The 23,812-nt window shown below is 47.7% G+C and overlaps 1 protein-coding gene and 1 pseudogene across 6 annotated transcripts in view; both read right to left on the reverse strand.

Annotated features, from left to right (window-relative positions):
* Nucleotides 1–23,812, reverse strand: part of Fam178b (family with sequence similarity 178 member B) — a 112,579-nt gene that overhangs the window by 21,075 nt on the left and 67,692 nt on the right. For all 6 annotated transcript variants that reach the window (XM_069988461.1, XM_069988462.1, XM_069988463.1 and 3 more), the window contains one exon: nucleotides 7,080–7,167. In XM_069988461.1, coding sequence (XP_069844562.1) covers nucleotides 7,080–7,167 — 88 coding nt within the window. The remainder of the gene's footprint in view (nucleotides 1–7,079; nucleotides 7,168–23,812) is intronic.
* On the reverse strand, nucleotides 14,892–15,032 carry LOC138804165 (thymosin beta-15A pseudogene; annotated as a pseudogene).

A 23,812-nucleotide genomic window follows, 5' to 3' on the forward strand; every position in this document is an offset into this window, starting at 1 on the left:
GATAAGAGTCTCATGGACTTTCCTGCCCAGGCTTTGAACCACGATCCTCAGATCTCAGCCTCCCGAGTAGCTAGGATTACAGGCGTGAGCCACCAGCACCCGGCAGTAAGGCTGTTTAGAGAGGGATTCCCCACAAGGTCCACACAAACATTGAGCTGATGTGTCAATCTACCTCCCATTCAACTGTGAAGCAACTGCCCATCCACTGAATAAATTGGCCCCTGAAATCCTTGGAAAAGCATGTGACTGCCTTCTAACCTCTCCTGGCCCAGCCCATGCACCAGGTTTTAGGATCACCTCAGCTGAGTTCCAGCAAGGACTGCTGGGCAGAGACAGACAGGCTCCCAGCTCCTGGGCCTTCCATGTCATGTGTAACCCTGGGGAGAGGGGAGCTGCAGGGCAGGGGGAGGGGCACAGGCAGGGTAATTCACAGAACACTGTCTCATAAGGTCCAGCAGGTGCACTGTGGCCACAGGCAAGGCACCTCAGCCCCAGGCTCCTTGCTGGAGCCCAGCTGGGCTGGCACACCTGGCTTCCTCCTGTGACTCACTTGCCAGCACCTGCTCAGCACCCTAGCAGTCTTAGACTTAGACAGACAGGACAAGAGCAGCTGGGCTGGAGGCTAGGAGGCAGGCAGGCCTTGCTTCCTGGAGAAGAGCCAGGACTTCTCTGCTTAGGAGGGGAGAGGAAGCAGCAGGAAGGAAGGAGAAGTCAGACTCTGGGCAGAGAGGGGCTTCATCTGAGGCTGTACCGCTTTGCCTTGCTAAGGCCTCCTGAGTCTGGGGATAGTTTCCAAAAACAGCCTGGCCTGCTGGCTGGAGGCTCACAGCTGTGCAAGCACAGAGGCTGGCCCAGCAGCCCACACCCCGGCAGCAGCCTCTGGCAGGCCGGCCTTACTCAAGGCCAGGACGCTCCCTACTTAGGAGTCCTGGGTGGGGCCTAACGAGGAAAGCATACAACAGTGCTGACTTGCTCACTCCTGTGTTTTTCCTTTCACTCCTTGAAAGCAACTTCCTTGTGCTCCGCAAGCTGCTGCCTATTCAATCTGCTAATTTTCTTTTGTTTCCAGCTCAGCCCCTCCAGCCAATCTCCTTCCTGGATCTGGGCTTATTTGAGCCATGTGGGTCCCATCAGGGCCAGGGCTGGACCAGCAATCTCCCCACCCCCACCCTTCCCCAGATGCCAACTCAGCAAACACTCAGCATATTAGGACAGACACCTGGGGCAAAATGATCACCTAAGAGGACAGGCCTCCACCAGTCTTTTCAGCACCCTGCAAGCAATGGCAGTTCTAGTGAAGCAACTGTCCACACTGCATATGTAGCTCCTATATATAAATCCTGGTGGTGGATCCTATTTGCACAGCCAAGATTGCTCTAGCTCACCTTGCCAGGGGGCCTGTCCACCTGAACTCCTCATCCAATCTGTAGCTTCTGTGCCTATCACCTTTGCCAACCGCTTTACTATGAGTTCTTCTTTCCACAGCGCCCCCTATTTCTTCCCCACAAGGGAGCTTCCTTGCTTATGTTGCTAATTTACTACCAGCCCTGAGCCCTAGCCAGAATGTACATTCTCTGAGGGCAGCTTTGTTCACTGCACTAAGTATTTGTTAGGTTTATAAATAGCTGGTCAGAACTGCAGATTACTTCATCCGAGGAACTTCAAACATTTAATCTCTTTGATTTTGCCCACTTAAAGTCCGTGCTTTCCAAACTAGAAAACACAGTTTGACAAAAGTGTTTTGCCACAGAGTGTGATGGTATACACACTAGGGAAGACAAGGCAGGATGGAGAATTTGGCACTAGTCTGGGGTATGAAACCAGACCCTATCTCAAACACAATGACAACAAAATTGGTTTGTTGGCTAGGCACCAGTGTCTCACGCCTAGCTACTCAAGAGGCTGAGATCTAAGGATCACAGTTCAAAGCCAGACCAGGCAGAAAAGTCTGCAAGACTCTGATCTCAAATTAAGTATCCTCCTCCCGTCCCCTCCCCCCGCAAAAAAAAATCCCCACAGAATTGGAATTGTGGCTCATGAAGTAGAGAGCTAGCCTTGAGCAAAACAAATAACAGCATCAACACCTCAGGGGCAGTGCCCAGGACTGGCACTAAAAAAAGCAAAAACAAAAAACAAAAACACAATTGGTTTGCTATGTTGCAAGAAGTGGCCTGGAATAAGAAACAAACTCCCAGTTTCCTCCCAAACCTGCTCTACCTGTGTCTTGCCTGGGTCTTGGCTGGGTAAATGAAGGGCATTTTATCTAGCCTTGTATCTCCTGAGTACTCTAGGCTATTTTCTCTACCCTGCTGGTCATACTTGGGAAATGACTTAGGATTTCAACTCTTCCCACCCCTGCTGCTACCTCCCAGGCCAACTATCAGGGCAGGATAACTGTACCCTTCCTTTCCTCCATACCCTGGACCAGTTAGTTTCAATGCAGCAGTCAGAGTAAACCTAAAACTTTTTACAAATCAGATTTTGTCTGGCCTCCATTCAAAATCTTCCAGGGTGTCCATCTGTGACCAGTGGCTCACACCTACAATCACCTTGCTACTCAGGAGGCTGAGATCTGAGAATTGAGATTGTAGCCAGCCCAGTCAAACACATCCACAAGACTCTTAATACCCTCTTTAACTGGCAAAACCTCAGAGACAAATGTATGACTCTAGTGGTAGAGTATATTAGATACAAGCAAGAGTCCAGCAGAGACATGAGGCCTTGACTTCAAGCCTCAGCACTGGCACAAAACAACAACAACAACAACAACAAACTTGTAGCTCTTCTCTTTGGCATGAAAGCTAAAACCCTCACATCATGGCCTTGAGGCTCTGGCTCACTGAGCCTCCACTTAACCTGTCTTGACTTCAACACCTGCTATTCTACCCTCAGTCCTCTACTCCTACCCAAGCAGCCTTTGTCTGTCCCAGAACCATTGCACTTGCTATTCCCTCTCTCCTGAGCATGCTTTTCCCTAGGAAATCTGCTTCCTTTAGGTCTGTGTACAAATGCCATTTTCTCTGTTCTTATAAAATTGCATCTTCCTGGGATGGGAATGTGGCCTAGTGGTATAGTGCTTGCCTAGCATGCATGAAGCCCTGGATTCGATTTCTCAGTACCACATACACAGAACAAGCCAGAAGTGGCGCTGAGGCCTAAGTGGTAGCATGCTAGCCTTAAGCAAATGAAGCTCAGGGACAGGGCTCAGGCCCTGAGTTCAAGCCCCAGGACTGGCAAAAAATAAATAAAATAAAATAAAATAAATTGCATCCTCCCAGTGCTTTCTCTCCTCTGTAGCTAGCTTTATTTTTCTCCACAGCATTTATAACCATCTGGCACTTCATCCCAACTGTTACTTCTTTCTCAGTGCCTGTGTGTTTGCCTTCCCCTGACTAGGAATGTCCCAAGAGAGGGGCTGAATTCTGTTCTGCTCTATCTTCCATGCCCAGAGCAGTCTGGAGCATACTAGGGCCTGAAGCCAAAACACTGCTATTTCTGGAATATTCCCAGTATTCAACAGAACAACAGGATTACTGATTAGACCTTGGGACTCTCCTGGAAAATTCAAGCCTTGGGGTTGTTGCATCCCAACTCTTTCCTGTCCCTTAAGTCCAGCAAGACCCTGTCTTGCTCCTGGGGTTTGGGATTGCAGGTTGGGGCAGTCATAGGGCAAGCAGCTTGGATGCTGAGGACCCCTCTTGCCCAGTAATGCTCTGCAGACCACTTGCACACCTCCAAACTAGGCTTCTGCTTCTACAAGAGTATGTTTCAATCCTTGAGGTGTCTTTACAGAGAATGAGCAGGGCACCTTCAGCACCAGGTGGCAGGTGTGGTCCAGGCTGCTAAGGACTACCAACACAGCACACTGCAGTGGTCATAGGTAGTACTCTGATCCCAGCTCCTCTGCTTTTCTATTATGTGGCCCTGGGAAAGTATCCTGCCTCAGTTTCCCCATCTGCACAATATGGTAGCAATCCTTAGAGCCCAGGGCTGCTACCAGAAGTAAGCACTGAGACCAGCACCAATACATACCCAGTGCTGCTGCGCGGTAGTGACCTCTATTTCTAGCGGGGCATGATGGTAGAAAGGAAGAAGGGGCCAGTGCACAGCCAAAGCTGTGTGCAGACACAGGCAGGCTGAGCTTGAGGAGGCTGAGAAGATCAGGCAGCACTGGACAGGCCAGCTGAAGTTGGGAAAGGGGGCATGTGGGCTTGATGTGAACAGCTTTGGGGATGAGGGGGCCCTTGGAGGCATGTTTCAAGGAGATCAGTCTGACAGGCCAGACTGGAAAGGGGTGTGCCTGGCAGAGGCAGAGCTATGGGGTGGCTGTGGAGCCGCTGCTGGGGCTTGCAGTGAAGAGGAAGCACATGTGGAGGGTTATGGACAGGCCCCTGCTGGTTCTCCCCATCCTGGGAGCCATCCTGATTGTCACTTCCTCTGCTCCTGGAAGTACAGGCACAGACTCATTCTCTAAGACCTGGCTTCAGAGCCATCTCACTGTCTTCAGGCAGAGTTAGTCACCTGGCTGCAGCCAGGTTGCTCACCCATCTTTCAAGGTTGTCTGGTGCTGTCTCCCCAGAGCCTGTTGGTGCCTGGCACCTGAGGCAGAGCCTGGGACATGGGCTAACAAGCAGATGGGCATGTAGTCAGGTACTGAGCGGATGCTGGCAGATGGGTGATGGGTGACTGGTGTACTATAAGGCCCTGCAGCTGGGAACCCCAGACTATGGGTAGATCTTGTTCTGCTCGTAAGCACTCTCAAGATCCAAGCCCTTAGGGAGCCAGCTGATGGGACTTCACAAGACATCTCTCAGTGGGAGAGGCAGCACCCTGATGGGCCCTTATCAATTGCCTCCCTCCTTTGCAGCTTCCCTCCTGGCCCATGTGGCTTCATCGTGCACCCCTCCAGGAAAAACATTCAAGGCTTGAAACAGTCTGGTCTTTTTGGTCATTGCCCACAAAGCTCCTAGGCAAGGTGTCTTCCTTGTACTCTGCTTCCTGCCTCCCCCTTTCACCACCCCTCTATTTTCTTTAGCCTCAGTGACACGCCCCTGCTCCCCCATCAAAGTCTGCATTAAGTTGCCATCTGAGTCCCTGGAATGCCTCTGTTCTGTGTCCCCTATATCTCTGTGGCTCCTTACTCTAATATACTGGCTAGCCAGTGACCTCTAGGAAGATCATCTCCTCCATGGGCCTCCCAAGGATAGCCTTGGGAGCACTGTCTCTTGTGTACCCTGACAATCCACCTTGGTATTTGTTCACCCGCAAGCATAGACTGCCTCCCTAGTATGTACCAGGGGGAGCAGTAAACAGAAAAATGGGTTTTCCTCCCTCAAAGACCTGGCTCCCAGGAGGATGGCACAGACACTGAACATATCAATGAAAGACCCAAGAGATATGAACCACAACTAATTTAAGGGGGAAGAACAGGACTGAGGCATTGGGGCTGGACCATCACCTCTGGAGAAGGAAAGACAATAGCTTCAGATATACCAAGTTCTAGGGCAAAGGGCAACATTGGAACAAAAGCCAGGCTGAGCCCATCCTGACAAGCCAACTACCCATCATTTTTCTGAACTCCCTTTTTACAATCACAGTATCTAGACACCTGGTCCACCAGGCCTGAGGATATGCTGGAATGTTCCACCAGCACTCTGAGGATTTACTCAAGCTTACCATGTACACCTCCAGGGTCTAGTGTAACCCAGCCTTTGCCCATGTGCCTGCCTCTTCTTTTTTTTTTTTTTAATAATATTTTTATTTGCATACACAAATGGATGTATCTATGCATTTTTGTTGTGGTGGTCATGGGGCCTGAACTCTGGGCCTGGGTGCGGTCCTTCAGCTCTTCAGCTCAAGGCTAACACTCTACCACTTGAGCCATAGTGCCATTTTGGGCTTTTTCTGCTTACGTGGTGCTGAGGAATCAAACCCAGGGCCTCATGCATGCAAGGCAAGCACTCTACCACTGAGCCACCTTCCCAGCTCCATGCCTGCCTCTTCTAGTGTGGTTGTGTTGGGAGTTTTGTTGGACCCTACATCTCTTCAGGAATTCCTGGGAAAATCCTGGGGAGGTGAGATGTTCTCAATTTCCTTAACCCATTTTTAGCATCTCTAGGGCCTCTGAGCTGCCAGATCAGATGACTTAACACTAGGTCCCAAGGGGCACCTAGAGGGAAGAGCTTTTATTTGGTAGTATTTTGCTTGTGCACTTGCATGTGCACACATGCACACACACGTGTGTGTGTATGTGTGTATTAGCACTTGAGCTTGAACTCAAGTTCCTTGCACTCTTTCTGGGCTTTTTCCACATAAGGCTGGTGCTCTATCACTTGAGCCATAACTTTACTTTCAGCTTTTTGGTGTTTAACTGGAAATGAATCACATTCTGTCCAGGGTAGCTTTGAACTGTAGTCCTTAGATCTCAGCCTCCTGAGTAGCTAGGACTAAAGGTCTGAGCCACCAGATAGTATTGGTTTCCATTTTTATCATTCATTATCTTTTTTTTATTATTGTGAAAATACCACACAGAGGAGTTACATTTACATGGGCAAGATAATGAGTACATTTCTTATCAAGCATTGTAGCCTCCTCCTTTGTTTCCCCTTCCTATATCCCCCCCACTCATTATCTTTTTAAAAATCTTTTTTCTTTTGTGTGTGTGTGTGTGTGTGTGTGTGTGTGTGTGTGTGTGTGTGTGTGTGTGTGTGTGTGATGGGGCTTATACTCAGGGTATAGGTGCTGACCCTGAGCTCTTATTGCTCAAGGCTAATGCACTACAATTTTGAGCCACAGCACCACTTCTAGTACCACTTCTAGTTTTCTGGTGGTTAACTGGAGATAAGAATCTCACTGACTTTCCTGCAAAGGATGGCTTTGAACTGCTATCCTCAGATCTCAGCATCTTAAGTAGCTAGGATTACATGTGTGAGCTGCTGGCGCCCAGCTGAGATAATTTAAAAAATAAATATAAAAATATCCAATTCAGCTGAGTTCTTGGAGTAGTCTTTCTGGCAAAGCTTCAAGACTGAGTAGGCAATGCACCACTGACCTTCCTGCTCCAGCTGAGACGGACTTACCTGAGTTTTCTCTTGCCAGAGAAAAAGTATGTCTTGCTGGCCCAGCATCCGGGTGATGATAACAAGGCTGAGCTGGCTTCGAAGCTGCCTGGGAGGGAAGAGCAAGCAAAACCTGAGAAAAGGCCAAGGGCTAGGCTGGAAGTCAGGGAGCCGGTTAAGCAGGAGCCCAGGAAGATCAGGATACCCATGAAGAGGGTAATGTTGTCAACCCTATGTCCCTATGAACCTGTGGATATGTATAAGCAAAGGAGTGTTATATTCAAAAATGTTTCATAGTGTTAAGTATGTGACTCAAGTGGCAGAGTACCTGCCTAGCAAATTCAAGGCCCTGAATTCAAACCCTAGCACCATCACCACCACAAAAAAAAAAAAAAAAAAAAAAAAAAAAAAGTTTTGGCATGGTGGTACACACCTGTAATCCTAGTACAGAGGTATGAAGATTGTGAATTCAAAGCCAGCCTGGACTACATACTAAGACTATGTCTCAGAAAACCAAAATGTGGGCTAGGCCTGGTGACTCACATGTATAATCCTAGCTATCTGGCAGGCGGAAATTTAGAGGGTCTTGGTTCAAGATTATCCCAAGCAAAAAGTTAGCAACTATTTGAACAAAACATGCCAGGCAGGGCTGGGAAAGTGGCTCAGTGGTAGAGTGCTTGCCTTGCATGCATGAGGCCCTGGGTTCGATTCCTTAGCACCACATAAGCAGAAAAAGCCAGAAGTGGCACTGTGGCTCAAGTGGTAGAGTGCTAGCCTTGAGCTGAAGAGCTGAGGGACAGCACCCAGGCCCAGAGTTCAGGCCCCACAACCGGCAAAAAAAAAAAGAAAAAAAAAAACCAAACATGCCAGGCAATATGGCTGTCTCCCAGCTACTGGTGAGGTCATAGCTAGGAAGATTGCTGTCTGGGCTAGGGTGGGGAGAAAGACTCTAAAAAATAACCTTAAAACAAATAGGGCTGGAGATGTGGCTCAAGATGAGGTCAAATCCCAGCACTGACAAAAACTAGCAAAAAATCCCAAACAACATGCAAACTGGTTCAACATCCTTGTCTCTGTATATCTTCTGCATATCGATACATCAAGGGATAAAACTAGGCTTGAAGTATATAGCTCAGAGGTAAAGTGCTTGCTGCCTAGCATGCACATAGAAAGCTCTGGGGTTTATTCTCAGCACTATAAAACAAACAAAAGTATTTAGAGGAAGAAAACAACTGAGAGGGGGCTGGAAAGGTGGCTCAGAGGCAGAGTGCTTGCCTTGCATGCGTGAGGCCCCTGGGTTCCATTCCTCAGCACCACATAAACAGAAAAAGCCGGAAGTGGCCCTGCAGTTCAAAGTGGTAGCTCACTAGCCTTGAGCTGAAGAGCTGAGGGACAGCGCCCAGTCCCAGAGGTGACCTGGCTTGATGGGGCTATATTTTGTGTTTGCTTTTACTCAATGTAAAAAAAATCTAGAACCTTTCCTTTGGGGACCCCCACCCCAGTTTGTTTTTCCATGGTGGGCAGGAGAGTAACAGCCACTAACATGTGCTCAGGGCCTGGCTGGACCATTGAGAAGTATGTCTTCCCAGTAGAGCTGCTAATGTGACACATTACCAACCCCACAGTGCTGGTGGTCATCCTGTTCCCAGTGGGAAAGCCTAAAAGCAACATCAGGGAGGCAGACCAGCAGAGGACAAGTGTGTGGCTGAAGCCAGGTGTGCTTGAAGCCAGCAGCCCCTGGACTTCTTAGTACATGAGCCAAATGTGAATCAGCAGAACCTCTTGCATCAGAAGCCTGAGTGGAGATTCTGAGTGGTCATTTAGCATTGCTTTGACTGGCTCAGGATGGAACTAGAATTCCTCTTCAGGATGATATTCCCCAAACAGGCCTTCAATGCTAAAGGTTGGAACTCTGATTTCAGGGTTGGAGACATGGTGTAGTTGGTACAGCACTAGCCAATGAGGGAAAGTATCAGGTACTGAGTTTGAGTTCTGGTCTCAGATCCCTTCCTGTCCCCCCAAAAGGAACTATGATTTTATTCATGAGGTCTCAAGGGTTAGGGTGAGTTAAAAGCAGCAAGGGAAGAGCCAGGCACCAGTGGCTCATACCTATAATCCTAGCTACTCAGGAGGCTGAGATCTGAGAATCAAGATTCCAAGCCACCCTGGGTAGAAAAGTCCATGAGACTTTGATCTCCAATTAACTCCAAAGGCTAGAAGTGGAGGTATTGCTCAAGGGGTAGAGTACCAGATAGAGTGCTCAGGTCCTGAGTTCAAGCTCCAGTGTACCAGCACAAAAAAAAAGAAAAAAAAAGTGCATATATACCTTTTCCTGACCCTGAAATGCTATTTGTAGGGAATAAGTAAAAGAGAAAGAGGTACTAAAATGTTCATACAGGTGGAAGTACCCTGCATAAACAGATTAGGCTAATCTATACAGGTAACTCCTATGGAGAGTCATGATCACACATGAAGGATTACTTCCAACTCGGCCCATCTTCACAGTACTGTGGGAAAGAAGACACACACAAAAACTTAGGTGTCACTGGATGCTGGTGGCTCACGCCTGTAATCCTACCTACTTAGGAGGCTGAGATGTGAGAATCCCTGAACTGGAGAGTTCAGGGATAGTGCCCAGGCTCAAAGTTCAGGCCCCATGACCAATGGGTGTGTGTGTGGGGGGGGGGGGAGATGTAGGTGTCTGAGCTCAATCACTTAAAGTCCAAAACAAATTTTAGCCTGCTGGATGTGGGGATACTGGGGAGAGGCTCAGGTACCATGTCCTCTCTTGACCTAAATGTCCGTTTCATACATGTTTGGCTTGTGAAAATCCGCTGACACATGCATTTAATGGTCTGTGTGCACTGTTGTTTGTATGCTTCAGTTCAATGAAACCATGATGTTAAAAAAAAAAAAAAAAGAATTTCAGCCAGAAGGGCAAAGTAGACATGGCTGACTTAGTAAATCAAAATACAGGATGGCCTATTAAATCTGAATTTCAGATAAATGATCATTTTTATTTTAGCATGTTTGTTCCATGTGATATTTGTACTCCATCTGGCAACCATAAGAGCAACCAATCATTCTCTCTATTCTCGACATGGGCCTGACTGTTAGGAAAATGGAGTCTGTGCATATCTTTGTGGCTTGCCTGACATCTGTATGCACCTGGGAAAACAGTGGGGGGGGGGAGGTCAATCCTTCACTGACTATCTCCCTTTGGCCATGACCTCTTTCTGCAGAGGGCTGCCATGATCTGCATGGACCTTCCCCAGGGCCCTGGACTAGAGCACTGAGGACAGGCAGCCACCATTAAGGGGTGGTAGTGAGCTGGAACCTCCATCTCTACCCCACTCCAGGCCTCAATGGTGCAGACCTTGCCTGAACTCTGAGCCTGCCTTTCCTCCCCTCTTACCCTGCCCCCCCCCCCCCCCCCCCCCGACCTCCTCCGCTTCCCCCAGCAGCCTCTTCCATCTCCTTACATTCATTCAGCCAGGACCTGCTTTCCAGCTTTTTAAACAGCAGCTGGGCTAGGACACAGTGGGAGGTAAATGGCTCCTCCAAGCTGCCTCTGCTCTGAAGCAAACTTTGGGCCAGTCAAGAGTCCTGCATCTGGGCTTCATTAATGCCCCCAGCCTAGGCCTGCAAGGGATCCTGGTCACCCACAGTGGGCCTGGAAAGCGGGCCAGAGCTGGCAGGCTTCACAGCAGTGCTGGGGGCGGGTCCAAAAGGGAAGAGGCGGGTTTGGGGAGGGGCGGGGGTCAGGCCAGGGCTGTAATCCAGAAAGGAAGAAAAGAAAACAGCACTGAGGGGGTGACTGGATGCAAAGGAACCCACATCTGAGAGAGGGAGCTCCTCCTTTCAACCCCTCTCTGCTGGCCAGCCCTCCCACTGTCTTTCATCCTAACAGCCCTCCCCGTCTTTTCAACACAGACCCTACATTCTCAGTTCCCACTGGGACTCAGGAGAGGGGAAGGGCTACCTTTTTTTATTTTACAAGTGGAGCGCTTGGTCTACAGAGGACAAAAAGAAGGGCCCTACCCCACATGCCACCTCAACTGTGCAGCAAGCAGGCAAAGCGCACAGCCTAGGCTGGCCTGCGGGCTCTTCGTCCCCAGAAGTACCCGGAAACAGCAGGCAGAGTTCAAACCAGGCAGGCAGAGAAGGATGCCGAAGCCACTGGAGCCCTCCCAGTCACTGTCATATAAGGCAACAGGCTTCAGCACAGAGACACAGGCCAGGCCAGCCTCAGCCTCCACCCTGCCCGCCTCCAGGGGCCTCTGTAAGACCAGGACACTGGATTAGCACTCGAGGAGTCTAAGACACTAGATAATTTGGAGTCCACTTTTCTAAACTTACAATACAGAGGATTCTAGCCTGCAGTTGCCCCTGCAGTTCGCACAGGAACATGGGGCTGAGTACTTTGTACAGGCAAAGGCATCAGCTAGTGTGGGCAGAGAACCGGATCAGTACAGCCCCACGGATGCCCTGTCTTCACTCTCCAAGGGAACCAGGGCCAGCTGAGGCTGAACTGCCCTAAAAGGCTGTCAGGCATCTGGCCAAAGGTGTGAGCTGCCTTTTCCACATCTCTAGGGCAGCTCAGGAAGCAACAGTAGTGGCCAGTTTTGCTATGGAAATGCTGCCTGACACCCAGCCTTATGGTGTCTGCCTGACTTACATCTCTGAGGATATCTAGAGAACACTGCACAGTCCCTTTTAGGGATAAAAACAGGCAAAACAAATCTGCACGATGGAAGATTACAGGAAAGCTGTTTCCTTTGTGGAGGGGATAGGCCATCACCCACTCTGGCCTGTGGCTGAACAGCAGTATGCAGATGGTCTCCTTTCTAAGTACACTGAGTACCTTGTGATATGCAACCTCCCTGATTAACTGTAAGCAACAAAATGTTACCTTTGGAAAAGTGAAACCTACGACAGAGTCATCGACCCTCCAATTTAGGAAACACCTTACTGTCCCCTAGACTAATGGCTTACATTTCCTCCTGGCCCTTACCAGCATCCATTTTAACCAAAGAAGTACCATGTCTGCCAAGCAGCCCAGACTATTCATTGGACTAAATAAAGGAAGTTGCTCCCATATTATGCCAAAATCTGCCCTTCTGGGATTTATTCCAGGACGTCTAGATTCTGTGCTCTGGGAGCTTTCTGATGGGCTGGGCACCCAATTCATGATGCACTTGCTGTACTCCATGGCTGGCTATTCCTTTTCTAGGTGTCACTGCCCCACTTTTCTATCTTTTGGCCATTTTCCTTTGTTCTCCTAAGGCCACACGGTTGTCAGTGTCCCTCTTCAAGTGAGCCATTCTGCATGGAAGACTAGAATCTGATGCTCATTTTCTTGGCAGGCTGGAGATGCCAAGCAGCTAACAGATTGAGCTGGAGTCTTTTTTTTTTTCACACATCTTGCTATCAAACCCCATTCCCTAGATCCTGCTTTTAATTGTATAGTTGGGCTTTTGTTTCCGACTCAGCCCATCATTATTGTCTGCTGAGATCTCGGATTTTCATTTGTTGTATTCTTGTCGCCTTTGAATCTGACCATTGTTCTACTAATGGCCTCATCCAAGATACTAGATCTGCCCTGCCTCACCAGTTAGGGAAGGCAAAACTTAGGGTGCCCCAGCTGCCTGCCTTGTGGGTGGATTCTCGTAAGTCTACCTAATTCTACCATCTTTCACATTTCTCCATCCCTAAGATGTGGTGACAGCCTCATCAAATGTCCTATGATGCTCTAGATATACCATACATACAGCCCTCTGACTGTACCTGGTTATTCTGTCCAAAGATAAAATTAGGAGAGAGGGAAGGGGTGACTTTGTCAAAAAAAGAAATGCACTATTTACCTGACTTATGTAATTGTCACCACTCTGTACATCACCTTCATAATAACAATAATTTTTTTAAAAGATAAAAATAAGACTCAGCCGGGCGCTGGTGGCTCACGCCTGTAATCCTAGCTACTCAGGAGGCTGAGATCTGAGGATCGCGGTTCAAAGCCAGCCCGGGCAGGAGAGACCGTGAGACTCCTATCTCCAATAAACCACCAGAAAACCAAAGTGGCGCTGTAGCTCAAGTGGTAGAGCGCTCGCCTTGAGCTGAAGAGCTGAGGGACAGCGCCCAGGCCCAGAGTTCAAGCCCCACGGCCGACAAAAAAAAAAAAAAAAAAATAAGACTCATCTGGTGGGATTTGTTTTTAGGACTCCCAGAAATCAGGCCTTCATTTCTTAAGTACATGCTCACGTACTGTTCCCTGAGCATGATGAGTTCACAGGGACTACTACGGCCCTATCTCTCTGAAGCCCTCCTACCTCCAAAGGCCCTTGCAGGGTCAGGGCATCCCATCTGCAAGTCTCTCAGCACATTAGTGGAACATCTTTCCCCTGGGATGTAGGGACTGAGCATCACTCCTCACCACCAGGGTCCATGATCATCTCAGGCTTCAGCCCCTGGTGATCACTTCTGAATCCGGGTAAAAATCATTCTCTTTCATAAAGTAGACAGAAGCAAAATAGGAAGCACAAGGTGCTGATTTGTGCTTATCAGTGCTTAGAATTCACAGTCGGCTCCAGATAGCATGCTTTGCTTTGGAGATAAATACACAGAAGACCCTCTTAGAGCTCTTGGCATTTCCCAACAATACCATTTCTGACTTTGGCTACTTGTCTGTTTGCCTCACAGTCTTTTTTTCCAGATCTGTGTTTTTCAAACCTGTTGTCACACAGAAGCAAGCACTGAACTTGAGGACACAGGAAACTATCTAGACACTTACTCCTTTTCCTCTAGGTTTTTGGGTCCGGTCATGGGGCCTGAACTCTGGGCCTGGGCACTGTCCCTCAGCTCTTCAGCTTAAGGCTAGTGCTCTACCACTTGAGCCACAGTGCCACTTCTGGCTTTTTTTTTTTCTTTTTGCTTATGTGGTGCTGAGGAATCGAACCCAGGGTCTCATGCATGCAAGGCAAGCACTCTACCACTGAGCCACCTTCCCAGCCCCTTTCCTCTAGGTTCATCTGCTACTAGCCATATTCAAAGGTCAGTACAGATCCCCGAGCCCACCTTAGCTATCTTTTGCTTTTTAAAAAACAATTATTTATTCTTTATTTTTAACAATTAGTTTGGGGCTGGGAAGGTGGCTCAGTGGTAGAGTGCTTGCCTTGTATGCACGAGGCCCTGGCTCAAGTGGTAGAGTGCTAGCCTTAAGCGGAATGCTGAGGGACAGCGCTCAGGCCCAGAGTTCAGGCCCCATGACTGACCAAAAAAAAAAAAATTAGTTTGTACCTGTACTAGGGTTTGAACTAAGGGTATAGCACTGTCTTTTAGCGTTTTTTGCTCAAAGCTGGCACTTCTCCACTTAAGCCACAGCTCTACTTTCAACTTTTTGGTGGTTAATTAGTGAGAAGAGTCTCACAAACATTCTTGCCAAGGCTGGTTTTGAATTGCAATCCTCAGATCTCAACCTCCTGAGTAGTTGGAATTACAGGTGTGAGCCACAAGTGCCTAGATCTCTTTTTTTTTTTCTTTCTTTTGCAAAAACATTCACCTTTTTAATGATTTTAAAAGGCGCCTACTATATTAAAACTGGCTTGCTCTGTTACATACAAGGGTCATCAGTAGTGAGATTACTGTGATGTGCATCTGCTGTCTGGAATTTCAGTTTAAAAATAAATTTAAGGCAACTTGGCTACTGCTGCCCTCTTAGTCAGGAAACATAGTGGGGAAACCATCAGCTGGTGCCTCAAATCGCTACACATACGTTTACAGAAACAAGCTTCCCAGGTGGTTATTGACCCTTGCTCTTGAGAGGACATCCCCATTTTAAGATGTTTGGATATACTCCTCCTCTTGCTGGATAGTTTCCTTAGAGAGAAGAGTTTTTTTTCCCCCCTCAGTATTAGTTTTCTTCCATTTTGATCGGTCAAACTTCTCCACTTTGGACATGTCTGGTTTATCACTCATTTTGAGTAAAAGGCTGGAGGCCTGGTGGCCCCTGTGAGGACATTGGCAGGCGAAGACCGCTGGTTGGCTTTAGGCCAGCTGGGTATCCTGTCTATCTTTTGCTTTAGAATCTGTGACTAAATCAACCCAATAGGTGAGTGCTTTCTGTACACTTTTTGAAACTTGCCCTCTACAGTCAACCACTGTACACCACTCAATGAGCCCTAGAGAGCAAAGCCACAGCTCCTGTCCTTACCATGCTCAAAACTAGTGCAAGGACTGTAAAACAAGCTAGTCAGGAAGGATGGAAATCCTGATTTAGACAAAGGAAGACAGACAGGAAGAAGACTTCTATGAAGGGGGAGTGGAGTATGGCAAAGCTTAGAGGCAGATGCTTTTTATGAGTTTGAACAGCTACAACGTTTTAGGTATGTATGGCAGAAGAGAGGGAACCCACTGAGCCTGAGTTGAAGAACAGGCATGAAGGCTTTTGGCACAGTAGGCTGGACTGATTAAATTTCCTTTCCAGGATAAAAGCCTGAAGGACACTCTTAAGCAAAGGAGTGACATGACGGGTGTGCAGTTATAGAAAGGTCACACTGCCAGACAGACAGCGCAGAGATGGGAGAGCTTGGGAGGAGGAAGGAGCTGGAGCCCAGGGGCTCTGAAATCAAAGCCTGGTCTGGAGGAGGCACAGCCACCTGGATCTAGAGCTGGGGTCTTGTAGAAAGGAAGGAGGTAGGAAGTTGGGTCTGCTGGGTCTGTTTAAGGCAAGGCATAACACGGCTGTTGGGAGTGGAGAGGCTTCGGTGGCAGGAAGTGTTGTGAAATCTAAAATCTGCTGAGAGCCTGGAACAGGCTGACCAGCACCCCCAGAGTGGCTCCTGAGTGGCGCGAAGGGGTCGGGGCCTGGATGGGGACAAGGGGAACTGCTGAGGTGACAGATTTAAAGCCCAAATTGGAAGGGAACTATGGCTGGGAAAGAGATCTAGAAATGGAACCAGGGCCAGGAACAGTGGTCAGCTGGGAGAAGAGAGGGTGGGCGCTATGGTCCTGCAGTGAGAACAGTGAGTGGGAACACAGAAGGAAATAGGAGAGCTTTGGGGAAAACCCCAGGGTGCTTGCTCTGATTCTCAGGCCTGATGATTTTCAAGGCTGCTTCCTCCCAGAGCGCCTGAACTGCCACTCTATAGGCCAGTTCCTCTTGGTGGTCAGACAGTACTTCTGTGGCTGGTAGCTTTGGACAGAAAAGATGTGGAGAGGACACTGGGGTTCAGGCAAGAGCCTTGTACAGGAAGACCCTGGTGAAGGCTGCTGTCCCTAGGTCCTTCCCCAGAAGCTTCCTATTAGATCTAGCTCCCAGGAGATGAAACAAAGGAACATCTGCCCACGACTCTGGTGTAGAACAGAAGGCACGTCTCCCAACACAAGAAACATGACTATGTTCTGGGAACTCCCCTGTCCCTCACAAACCCAGTGCATTTCCATACACAGAAGAAGAGATTAGAGAACCAAATATTGGCATTTATTGTCTTCCTGCATTTAAGGCTCTTGCTGACATTCTAGTCTCTAAAATGGGGGTCTCTTGTCAAAGTGGGGACAGTAAGGTTAAGAGAAGGGTGCTGGGGCCACATCTTGAAGGTGTTACAGGTCATCTTTATTTTAAAACATTGACAGTACTGCAGCTTGAACTCACATCCGCATGCTCATGTTGGGCTTTTTGTTCACAACTAGCAGGCTTCCTTTTTGGAGATTAATTGGAGATGTGAATCTCATAGACTTTTCTGCCTGGACTGGCTCTGAACTACCATCCTTAGATTCCAACTCTCTGAGTAGTTAGGATTACAAAAGAATCACTGGCTCCTGATGTACTGTTCAACACCCTTCATACTTCTCTTTCCTCCTTTTCCTCTTCTTCCTCTTCCTCTTCCTTTCCGCCTTCTTCTTCTCCCTCTCTCCATTCCCACTCCCGCACCGCCCCCCCCAGGGCCTAGTGCATGCTAGGCAAATCTCTACCACTGAACTACAGCCATAGTTAAACAATCTGTTAAACAATTTTTGTCACTGTCACTGTCCCACAATACTGTGAAATATGTGAAATTTATGTAATCACCTAATCTCAATTAAAAAAAAAAGTGAGAGAAGGGATGGGTTAGGAATGATGGCTGACAATGTTGTCAGACACCTTGTCCTCATATACTGTTTTGTAGAGTGGGAACTTCTTTGCACAACTACTTAAAGATAATAATAATAAAAATATGTAAATAAAAAACTTTTGTCAATAAATTTGTTTGTTATCTAGTTCCCAAGGTTTGAAGTCATCTCCTTCATCTTGCCAAATTGTCCTCCAGAGGAGTGGCTGGGGCAGAATACAGTAAGCACAGGAGCACAGGAGCACACAGGAGCAGAGAAGCGCAGGCCTGTTTGCTCACATCCTGTGAACATATATTCTTTTTTTTTTTTTGTCGGTTGTGGGGCTTGAACTTTGGGCTTGGGTGCTGTCCTTGTGCTCTTGAGCTCAAAGCCAGCGCTCTACCACTTGAGCCACAGCGCCACTTCCGGGTTTCTAGTGGTTTACTGGGGATAATAATCTCACGGACTTTCCTGCCCGGGCTGGCTTTGAACCGCGATCCTCAGATCTCAGCCTCCTGAGTAGCTAGGATTATAGGCGTGAGCCACTCACGCACGCCTGGCTGAACATATATTCTTTACAGCTATACTACTTTGACAAGCAAAGAGTGCTATCTTGTTTTTAGGGTCAGTTTTGTGGCTTCTCAGAATCCTTCCCCCTCTTCACCATCTTCTCAGGCAGTCTGATTTCTTTTTCTTTTGGCAGTAGTGGGGATTGAATTTAGGGCCTTCTGCTTGCTAGGCAGGCATTCTACCACTTATGCCATGCCCCCAGCCTAGCCCTTAAAGCTGGCTTCAGCTTTCCTTCTACTTGAAAAGCCATTTGTGGCATCGTACACAGGATATTTATTAAACAGTTGTGGTTGGCAAAGGAGGTGGGCTTTCTTTCATTCTTTCTTTCTCTTTCTTTCTTTCTTTCTTTCTTTCTTTCTTTCTTTCTTTCTTTCTTTCTTTCTTTCTTTCTTTCTTTCTTTCTTTCTTGTCGGTCATGGGTCTTGAACTCTCAGCCTGGGCACAGTCCCTCAGCTCTTCAGCTCAAAGCTAGCACTCTACCACTTGAGCCACAGCACCACTTCTGGTTTTCTGGTGGTTAATTGGAGATAAGAGTCTCATGGATTTTCTTGCCCGGGCTGGTTTTGAACCAAGATCCTTAGATCTCAGCCTCCTGGGTAGCTAGGGTTAAAGGTGTGAGCCACCGGTGCCTGGCTGGGTTTTCTGAGGAGCAAGAGCAGTCCTCAATGTCCCTAACCTCTTGATGGGTGCTCCTGTGTGTGGCTGCAGGGGTTTGTACTGAGTGCATGGGAATGCACTAGAGACTGCTCAGGAGCTCGAATGGCAGCTTCCTGGGGCCACCGGAGTGGAGTCACCCTTCTAATATGGTACTCCCCAAGGCCTCCTCCACCATTGGCCCCCTTTCCTTTTTTGTGCTTCAGCTCAACTCTGCAGTTCAGACTGCAGCCCCCCCCCCCGCCACCGCTTTTCCCTGCCACGAAGGCTCCATCAACAAAGCAGGCAATGGGGGCACATTTCACAAATATGCCATCAGTAGGAGTTCTTGCTTTGTGCTTAACAAGTCAAGTAGACCAAAAGTGTGACAGCCTCTGGCACAACAACCCGCCCTTCTTCCTGGGGACAGTTTGGGCTCTGAGCCCAATGGGACAGCCACCAGCAAGGGGGGGGGGCATCGCTAAGATCTAGAGAGAATATGGCAAAGCTGTAAAAAGAATTAGAAGCTCTTTATGACCCAATTTGGAAGGACTGCCAAACATACCTTGAAGTGAAAAGAACTGGCAGGGAACCCATGCATGCACATACAGATATGCACAAAAACTGGCAACAGGCCACATGGCCAGCCACAAAGGTGAGGAGGTTTTTTTTTTTTTTTGGCCAGTCCTGGGGTTTGAACTCAGGGTCTGGGTCTGTCTCTGAAATCCTTTTTGCTCAAGGCTTGCATTCTACCACTGAGCCACATTCCCAGCCCACATGGGTTTTTGATATCTATTCACTCCTTGACTTTTACAGCCCATACTTTTTTTTTTTTTTTTTTTTTTTTTTTTTTGTGAGTCCTGTGGTTTGAAATCAGAGCCTGGGCACTGAGCTTCTTTTGCTGAAGGCTAGCACTCTACCACTTGAACCAGAGCACCATTTCTGGCTTTTTCTGCTTTTGTGGTACTGAGGACTCGAACCCAGGGCTTCACGCAGGCTAGGAAAGCACTCTACTACTGAACCACATTGCTAGCCAGCGTGTAAATGCTTTATTCATTAGAAAGAAAAAGTAAAACTACATCTCTTTCTCCCCTTTTTTTCCCCCCCAAGAAGGTAGAATATCACTATGTAGTCCAAATGAGCCTGGAACTTGCATTCTTTCTGCCTGAGCCTCCTAAATCCTGGGATTACAGGCATGTGCCATCATAACTGAGCTAAAATAAAATATCTAAGTAAGTAAATAGCATCCTATGAGGAGCCCTCTTCCCTAGCAAAACTCTGGGCTCAAGGCATTATTACCCTGTTCAGGTAGGTGGCTGCTTCAAAGCCAGTCAAAAAATGTTCTACTTCATTCTCTCCTTAGCATTTAAGGGGTACTAATCACAAGCTGTGGAACCACAAAGAGAACCTGAGAGACTGTTTCCCCAAATCACAGTTTACCATGCTTAGCAGATGAATGAGCAAAGTCATAAATTTGAAGTACCACAAAAGTAGCTTCAAATCTACTATAGGGAAAGAGTGGATTATTAATATCAACAATTGGTATGTGGTCTACTGAGTCTTGGTGGTAGAAATAAAATCAGCTTAGATTCTTGTCTCATACCTAAGAAAAGTAGACTCCATATAGGTTAAGACCTGAGAGTAGAGTAAGGTGGTCAGGTATGGCCAGAGCCATATTGGCCACATGGCAGATGGTAGGGTCTGGCATTTTGTCTTCATGCTGGGGGAAGGAACCCCCAGGGCTTCCAGGTGATGGGCTTGCCCAGATCCCTGGCGGCAGGGGTGGGCATCTGGCTGATAGGTTACTGAACTGGTCAGTACAGTGACTGAGACTGGGAATTTTCTGTGGACCTCCCCCTCCCTCCCTGCGCTGACCCTATTTAGGCCCAAACTAGCACAGGTGCCATTACGCCAGGCCACGTGTGTTTCCGTGATTGGGTCATGTCTGATCTCCCGTTTCCAGGCATCAGGGAGCTGAATTCGTTTGTTGGTATTGTTTTGTTCTTTCTTCCCTCTCTGGCTATAATGTCTGCCCTGAGCCATGCAGGCCCTGAGCAGACGCCTCTCTATCCCTTAGCTAGGTTTCTGCCCAGTATCTGTGTTACCTAGGTTAACTGGCACACCTGGAAGCAGTCACCTCCCCCTCCTGCTAGGTGACGTCCTGGGCTGCCTCTGGTCACGCCTCCGTCTCAGGCCCTGAGGTCACATCCAGATCCAATTTGGCCACACCTTTCCCCCATCTGGCCACACCTCTTCCTGTCCCTGGCCTACATAAGTCCTGGTCTGGGGGTAGGTCTCCACTTTTCAGCCATGCCTCTCCATTATGCAGGGTGGATATAGCAGTTTTGTAAATAAACTTCTTTTCCTACCTGAGCACAGTGTGGTGTTCTCTTCCTCAGCTACCTAATGAAACCTACGTACTTATACCTTACACTGGCCTGTTTGCTAGCTATGTTATATGTATTTGTGTACTGTAGGCCTTTGTAACGACGGGTGGTGTGCAGACTGCTAGTGTTGTATAATAAAAACTCCAGTATTCCAAATTCCAAAATGTAGCTTCTGGAATAATTCACCTTACAACAACAGGGCTGGGCACTGTTGGGCTAGCGATTCAGGAGGCTGAGATCTGAGGATTGCAGGAAAGTCCATGAGACTCTTAATTAAAATCACCAGAAAATGGGAAGTGGCTCTGTGGCTCAAAGTGGTAGAGTGCTAGCATTGAACAAAAAGAGCTCAGGAACAGCGCTCAGGCCTGAGTTCAAGCCCCATAACTATACTACTAATAATAAAGAAAAAGACCTGACAGGACCAAAATTCTATAAGTACATTAAAAACAAACAACAAAAACTTTTTTTTTTGTAGTCTTTGTAAGGTCCGCTCCTGGATGGCTAGCATACTCCACCCTCCTCGCAGCAAAGTCTCCACCCAGTACCTGCGTTACCTAGGCAACTGGGACACCTGGAAGAGGTCACGTCTGCATCTGCTGAGGTCACATCTGAATTTGATGTGGCCACACCTTTTTCCGCCCATACCCTAGATAAGGCCTAGCCCAGGCCCAGATGCCCTCTTTCTGCTCTTGTCTAGCTCTTTTCTCTCTCTGTCCTCTCTCTCTTACCCAGCTCGCTCTCTTTCCAAGGCCTTTCCCAGCCATGTGGAGTGCCAACCTTGCCTGGTCCCAGCAGGTCTACTGAATAAACCTACCCCTTACCTGAATACCACGTGCGTGGTGCTGTTCTTACTCGGCCACCTCTTTTTAAAAACCTAACAGTCTTAGGGTAGGGAAGACCTTCCTAGTGAAAGATTCAACTCTACTATTTATGATAATCTCCTACAAATTTGCAGATCATTGAGGAATTGAGAGTGTAGCTCAACATTAAAGCGTTTTCCCTTAGCATTTGAGAGGCCATGGGCTCAATCTCTAGCACTGATAGGAGTCAGTAATAGAAAAACAATCAGTCCTCAAGTGGTAGAGTGCTAGCCTTGAGCTGAAGAGCTGAGGGACAGCGCCCAGGCCCAGAGTTCAGGCCCCACAACCGGACCCCCCCTCCAAAAAAAAGAAAAGCAGCCAGTCAGGGAATTGTGGCCTATAAAACTTGGAGATGACAGGATAAACCAAAACCTGCCTGACAACCAAATAGGGATGGAGGGGGGAGGGGGATAAGGAAATAAGGATAACACAGTAAATCTTTGGCTTCACAATCTTACAGAAAACAAAGGGGACCTACTAACCCCGTGCTGGTGGCTCACACCTGTAATCCTAGCTACTCAGGAGGCTGAGATCTGAGGATCTTGGTTCAAAACCAGCACAGGCAGGCAAGTCTGAGATTCATCTCCCATTAACCACCAGAAACCCAGCAGTGGCACTGTGGCTCAAGTGGTAGAGTGCTCACCTTGAGCTGAAGAGCCTAGGGACAGACTTAAGAAGAATAATGTACAGGCTAGGTATGGCTGTGCTTGCCTATAATCTCAGTATTCAGAAGGCAGAGGCAGGAGGATTCCAAGTTTGATGCCAGCCTGTGGGCTATCTAATGTGACCCTGTCTCAAAAAAGAAAGAGAAGCCGGGCGCTGGTGGCTCACGCCTGTAATCCTAGCTACTCAGGAGGCTGAGATCTGAGGATCGCGGTTCAAAGCCAGCCCGGGCAGGAGAGACCGTGAGACTCCTATCTCCAATAAACCACCAGAAAACCGGAAGTGGCGCTATAGCTCAAGTGGTAGAGCGCTCGCCTTGAGCTGAAGAGCTGAGGGACAGCGCCCAAGCCCAGAGTTCAAGCCCCACGACCGACAAAAAAAAAAAAAAAAAAAAAGAAAGAGAAGAAGAGAAAGAGCAAGAGAAGGAGGAGAAGCATGACAACAATAATAACAATTTACAAGTTTAGGAGAAAACAGTGTTTACAGCATATATAAATAACATATAAATCAATAGAGTTAATAAGAAGATAAATTTCCTAGTAGAAAAATAGGTAAGAGAAGTGGCGCTTTGGCTCAAGTGGTAGAGCACTTGCCTTGAGCTCAGGGACAGTGCCTAGTCCCAGAGTTCAGGCCCCACAACAGACTGAAAAAAAAAAAAAAGATATTGCTTTATTGGGCAGGGAAGGTGGCTCAGTGGTAGAGTGCTTGCCTTGCATGCATGAGGCCCTGGGTTCAATTCCTAAGCACCACATAAACAGAAAAAGCTGAAAGTGGCATTGTGGCTCAAGTGGTAGAGCACTAGCCTTGAGCTGAAGAGCTGAGGGACAGAGCCCAGGCCCACAGTTCAGGCTCCACAACCGCCAAAAAAAAAAAAAAAAAGAAAAGAAAAAGATAAGGAATACTAGAAGATAATCTGTAGTAAATACAAAAGTTCAATAAACATGAAAAAAGCACCCTATTCACTGGCAATCAGAGAAATGAAACAGAAACAGGATAAGATTTTCCATTCACTAGTCTGACAAAAGTCTTAATGAGAATGTGCAGAAATAGGTATTTTCATAACCACTGGTAATATTACTTGATCCACTTTTGCTTTTTGGAGACAATGCTTTATATGTGCATACTTTAGGATGACAATTTCCTTTCAAGGAATGGATATTTTTGTCCTTTAGAAATATCTACACAAATACCCAAAGCTCCTACCCATGGAGCGAATGACCAGTATTAGGGGACTGTTTTTACATATACCATAGAATATTATACAGCTATGAAAAGGAATAAGGCTCATCTCTTGTGGGGAGGGGTGGGAGTGTGCTCGTGCATGCATCTGTGAAAAGCCACTACAAATAACAAGGCCTATGTGGAGTAACTGGAAAACTGAACTGGACTACATGGACCTTGGAGACCACTACTTGCTATTCAGGCACTGGGCAGAAAGGTGAGGCAGAGGTGCAACAATCTTAGGTCTGTCTCTTCAGGTCTCTTCAGACTTTTGAGGAAGAGGAAGAGATAGATTGCCTTGCTCCCTCTAGGATAGATAGGGAAATGAAAGCAG

The sequence above is a fragment of the Dipodomys merriami genome, unplaced genomic scaffold, assembly GCF_024711535.1.
Source record: "Dipodomys merriami isolate MVZ:Mamm:240054 unplaced genomic scaffold, mDipMer1.0.p SCAF_36, whole genome shotgun sequence".
In the NCBI taxonomy this organism is placed as follows: Eukaryota; Metazoa; Chordata; class Mammalia; order Rodentia; family Heteromyidae; genus Dipodomys; species Dipodomys merriami.